Raw genomic sequence first — 6,054 nt, 5'->3', positions numbered from 1 at the left:
GTTCACACATGTGTCATACAGTCTACCTTTTACTCTGAGTGAGAGGCCCTTTGTCACTAGCAGAGGTAGGAGCTCTCTGAACTTTGCCCAAGCTATTATTATTCTAGCAGCTAGCAAAATGGCAGTACCCCAGCATGGCCACAATTTTGAGCTGAAACTGATAAAAAAAAAAAGAAGTAGTGTTTAATTCATTAAATGCTTTAAAGACTGTAATCTAGTGTTCTGCTGTTTCTAATGACCTTTTGAATTATCAGCAATCATATCTAAGGGAAAGGCTAAGTCAATACCAGCAGGGTTTGAACATAAACTACAAAGGGACATAACAATATGTTGCCAAAAGCTATACTGTTTCTACTATCCTATGAGAGAGATGAATAACAATAATATTAAATTCAACAGGGATGATTGTCATGGTGCTAATGGTGATAATTATGGTGAATAACGATAGTTTCAGGTTTCTGTAGTTTTGTTGAACTAACCCCCAAATAATAGTTTATTTCCAAACAAACAAGATACTTGTTTCCATTTAAAAAAAAATGTTTTATTGATTAAAATATTACTCATTGATTCCTTCCCAAAGAATTATTGGTTGACTAAACAAGTGAGAATTTAATATGACTATGGAACATGCTTTCAACCAATGAGAGGACGCTAATGTAGCATTTAGAAAACAATGTTCTAAAAATGCTATTTCTTTTCGTTCTATCTTTTTTTTTGCCTATTTTTTCTCAAACATTTTACATCATTTCTTGGTTTTCCATGTTTGCATGGGTTGATTTAGTTGGGACAGTACTTTTTTTTAGAATTGAATGTTTTCACTGTCTCCATGGATTGGATAAATTTTCAGTGTTGTATTTTTTGAATGGACATAACTTTCTCATGGCAAGCATTCAACTGTGAATTGAGAATAACATTCATCTTTCAGCTATGTTGTCTAAAACAGCAAAATTTACACTTTGTTCAAGTTATGTGATCTGTTCATGAACTTATAAATTAGGCTTTTTTTTTATGAGTTAGTCAGTAAAGAAAGGTCAATGCACATGATCTTTGTAAGTCCTTCTACACTGGTTAGATCAATATAGCTGATGCTAAATTTGAACACTTGTAGCTTGCACATTCACAGGAAAAACATGGGCAGAAATTGGAACATCAAAACATCAGAGATTGAAACCAAAGTTTTTTTTCCTTTAGTTGGGATTTTTGTCTCAAAATTATTACTTCAAAATTAGAACTATCACAGATTTATTAAAATGTAATCTTTGAAAGTAAATATTAGATCTAGAATTTGGTAGAATTATATCTTTGAAAGCAAATATTAGACATTACTTACCAAGTATCAGGAGGTAAAAGTATTGTGATTCTACTCCACATAGGATACTCAAAATAATCATATACAGTCCCTGCATTGTACTCTTCACATCGTTCTGGTGGGAGACAAGCTTTCTCAACAAGACTCCATGTGAGACCATGATCAATAGAATATTCCAGTCGTACTACATTGTCCAAACCTGGTACATATGGGATGCCACAACCCAGTGATATATTAAACTGTATCATGTAGGAAGCACCAATTTTCATTGCACTGGTCATAATGTAGCGTTTTTCTCCAACTTTTGGCTCATCAACAAAGCTAAAAGTAAAAGATAAATAGATTAAGTGCAAATTGTAAAATTGTGTGGGAGAACAAAAGACATTTTAAAGATTTTAATACTATTTTTGATAGAGACTGAATAAAATTATATATTTGTTAGTTATTTTGTAACACAGGAGGGTCATTATGCCCATAATAAACAAATGCACTGGTTCTGTTTCACTTCTTTTATTATTATAATTGTCAATTTATTAATGCTTAACCAATTATTTGATTAATTATTTGGTCAATCAATTAGCTAAGTCCTTTTGTTGCTATTCATAATCTCATTAATAATATACCCTCTCTACTCCAGGTATGTCAGCCAGTCTCCTAGTTTATAGGTTCTATATATGTAAGTAGGAATAGTATTAAAAGCATAATGAAATAATATTGAATTAAAGACGTAATAAAATGATAGGGAGTTGACATGGGAATCTTTTGTATTGAAACTGAATCTTATACAAAACTGATTCCCAAAATAGCTATCTATTCTTGTTTTTAGGCCTTACACCCAGCAAAAAAATAAAACAAAAAAAAAACAATTTAAAATGATACAGTTACTGGGAGTTGAAACTGGAACCCCATTGTGCCAAAATTTAATATTTTAAAGAATAAATTCTAGGGAAACCTATCGCTGTTTTAAAATTTGCACTGAAGAATCATCCCAAATCTTTTAAAAATATATTTTACCCACCACCTTAATTAAGCATGCATAAATCAATTTGAATTATGCTAATCTAAGACCAATTCTTTTATCAAGCTGTCATACATTACCAATACATCAATGTTTTGACTCATTTCTGAAAATATCCATAGAAAAACCATTATTGACAGCTTTGTAACAACACTGGAATTAAATATTTAACATGTTCTCTAAACGTTGTCAAAACATGTTTTAGATGAGAGATTCGGACAAAATACCAAATATTGTTTGTTGACTGTTTTATATTAATTTTTATAGGTGGGATTCGTGAATTTTGATATTTTGCTGCAGACAAAGGATTTTAAAAATAAATTCCCTTTCTCATATTTATTCATTATCTTCAGTGTCATTACTGTCATCACCGCCACCACCTTCAGTATATTGCCTTCTATTTTTCCAGGCTTGAATAAATTGAATAAATTCGATATCCTAAAACCAAGGTGCCACGTAAAAAGCATTCATGCTGGTGCCGCACAAAAAGCACCGGTACTGGTGCCATGTAAAGAAGCACTGGTACCACATAAAAAGCTCTGGTGTTGAAGCCATGTAAAAAAAACGACCACTACACATTGTAAAGTGGGTGGCATTAGGAAGGGCATCCAGCTGTAGAAACAAAGCCAAAACAGACTATGGATCCCGGTGCAGTTCCTGGCCTTGCCAGTTCCTGCCAACCTGTCCAACCCATGCCAGAATGGAAAACAGGCACTAAATCAACTCCTTTTATATATCTTTTGTCATATCCCCTGCGAAGGGCTGTATCAGAAAATTTGATCTATGCTAAGACTTTTATGTTCTATGCTTTTAATTTATTTTTTTAATATTCTTGAGAAAGGCAGAAAGATCAGGATTCTAATTTTCACTCTTCTAGAAGTCAAAGCTCACACCACCTCATCACAGAAGAAGAAAAAATTCACTCAATTTAGCACATTTGTGCACAGGATAGATGTTTTATCCTTATGTATGTATAACAAACATGAACGATTTTTACTCATGATGTGCCTTAAAAAAAATCTATAAAAATGGTTGCAATTTACTTCACAATATCAACTGAGACACGATATATGTTATACAATTTCAAACTGGGATAGGCATAATTGATGTATGTTATACGATTTGTATAGAATCTCAAGTTTAATAATCCATATTCGTTAGTTTCTGTTATACATCCTGAAACAAGAGATTAGTCATTTTGTGCAGTAGATTAAAAACACAAGCATCCAAGGAAGGTCGAAATGCTCAATGGTAACAAAATCGAGTTTTCAAAATACAATGGATTTAATTTGTCTCAAGACCTTTACTCTTACTTGTTTCAGTCACTTGACTGGCCAGGCTGGAGCACCGCCTTTAGTCGAGCAAATAAACCCCACGATTTATTTTTTGTAAGCCTAGTGCTTATCTATTGGTCTCTTTTGCTGAACCGCTAAATTATGGGGATGTAAACACACCAGCATCGGTTGTCAAGCGATGTTGGGGGGACAAACACAAACACACACACACACACACATATATATATATATATATATATATATATATGACGGGCTTCTTTCAGTTTCCGTCTACCAAATCCACTCACAAGGCTTTGGCCGGCCCGAGTATATAGTAGAAGACACTTGCCCAAGGTGCCATGCAGTGGAACTGAACCCGGAACCATGTGGTTGGTAAGCAAGCTACTTACCACACAGCCACTCCTGCACCTCAAAAGCCATCAGCCTTTCTTATTCTTCTTCTCTGATTTGGGAGTCTTCAGTCTTGTGAGTGATAAAACAACCTCACTGGTGCTGGTTCTATGATAAAATGCACCTAGTACACTCTGTAAAGTAGCTGGTGTTAGGAAGAACATATAGTTATGGAAACCATTCCAAAACAGAGATGCCTGGGTGAGATTTGATCCTCTAACATATCTAGGAGGGCTGTAACTCCAGTAAAAACTCACTTGGATCTTGTCAAACCATTCAGCCCATGCTAGCATAGAAAATTTATCTACAATGATGATGATGCTGATACTGCTGATATGTGCCATGAGGTTAAGTGAATTTATGCTTCAGGCCCTCTATTGCAGAATTTATAATTTTGTGTCACAAAAAACACACAGCTCAGGGTTTCTGTCATAACAAGCTCCTTTATATCATAATCTCCAATTCTTCCTTTTTAATACAAAACAGAGATTTATTCTTTCATATCTAAACTGAAGAAATATAACAAATTTCTTGATTCTACTATGATTTAGTTATCTGTCTGCTTCAATTGCTGTAAAACTTATTAAACATCAAGCTAATGATAACGATCTAGTGATTTATCAGTGTTCAGATGATGAAAGGTGTTCAAATTTATAAAGACTGTAACTTAAGCAAAAACAGAGAAATCAGTTGAGAGTAAATACAATTTTATACAAAGTTATTTGTCTTCTGAAATAGAAACCAAATATTCTGCTACTATATCATTCCAACCACATCTCAGATTCTTTATTAGAATATTCTTTTCTACTCTAGGCACAAGGCCTGAAAAATTTTGGGGGTTGGAGCCAGTCAATTAGATCGACCCAGTACACAACTGGTACTTAATTTATCGACCCCAAAAGAATGAAAGGCAAAGTCGAACTCAGTGGAATCTGAACTTAGAACGTAAAGACAGACGAAATACCGCTAAGCATTTCACCTGGCATGCTAACATTTCTGCCAGCTCACCGCATATTAAATCAACCAAAGTACTTGACTGGTACTTTATTTTACCCACCATCAAAGGACAAAAGGCAGAGTTTACTGTAGTGAAATTTGAACCTAGAATACAAAGCATCATAACTAAACGCCACATGCCTGACGCTCAAAATTCTGCCAATTCACCAGTTATTTTGCCTTACATATTAACCTTTTCCATACAAATAGAAAATTAAAAAACAAAACATTTATTATATATTTATTTATTCATTTAACTTGTGATTAATTACTACAAGTAATTACAATCAAAACAAAGACTAAATCCCTTAATTTTATCCCCAACACTTTAGTCACATAAATCTCAGTTTGTTGTAAAAGATTCAAATTTATCTTGATTCACCATTGAGATTATAAAGTTAGGAAATAATCTCCCCGACATTGTTTCTAATCACATCAGAAACAAAACACGTCAAAGAAACAAGTGGTGAGTAAATAATATATGGAAATAAATTCAGTAAACAACAAGATAATGTAGCAAGCAGTTGGCAGAATAAATGTAGGAGCAAAAGACACACACACACACACACATACGTGTGTGTGTGTGTGTGTGTGTGTAGGAATGGATGTGTGGTAAGAAGCTTGTGTTTCAGCCTTATGGTTTTGGGTTCAGTTCCATTGCGTGGTATCTTGGGCAAGTGTCTTCTGCTATAGCCTCAGGCCAACCAAAGCCTTGTGGGTGGATTTGTTACATAGAAACTGAAAGGAGTCTGTTGTGTATATACATACATACATACATACATATGTGTGTGTGTGTGTGTGTGTGTGTGTGTGTGTGTGTGTGTGTGAGTCTTTGTACCTCCACCATCGCTGGACAATCAAGTGTTGGTGTGTTTATATTCCTCTAACTTAGTAGTTCAGCAAAAGAGACTGATGGAATAAGTACCAGACTTAAAAAAAAAAAATAAGTACCAAGATTGATTTATTTGACTAAAAATCCTTGAAGTCACTATCCTAGCATGGTTGCAATCTAATGACTGAAAGAAGTAAAAGATACAATATTATAT

General features: G+C 34.0%; 1 protein-coding gene across 1 annotated transcript in view; it reads right to left on the bottom strand.

Annotated features, from left to right (window-relative positions):
* LOC106875197 (reelin) overlaps nucleotides 1-6,054 on the bottom strand; it is a 200,233-nt gene that overhangs the window by 117,418 nt on the left and 76,761 nt on the right. The window contains exon 20 of the mRNA XM_014923240.2: nucleotides 1,331-1,630. Coding sequence (XP_014778726.1) covers nucleotides 1,331-1,630 — 300 coding nt within the window. The remainder of the gene's footprint in view (nucleotides 1-1,330; nucleotides 1,631-6,054) is intronic.

The sequence above is a fragment of the Octopus bimaculoides genome, chromosome 4 (genome assembly GCF_001194135.2).
Source record: "Octopus bimaculoides isolate UCB-OBI-ISO-001 chromosome 4, ASM119413v2, whole genome shotgun sequence".
In the NCBI taxonomy this organism is placed as follows: domain Eukaryota; kingdom Metazoa; phylum Mollusca; class Cephalopoda; order Octopoda; family Octopodidae; genus Octopus; species Octopus bimaculoides.
The sequence above is the reverse complement of the archived record's forward strand: the minus strand, read 5'-3'. Positions and strand labels throughout refer to the sequence as shown.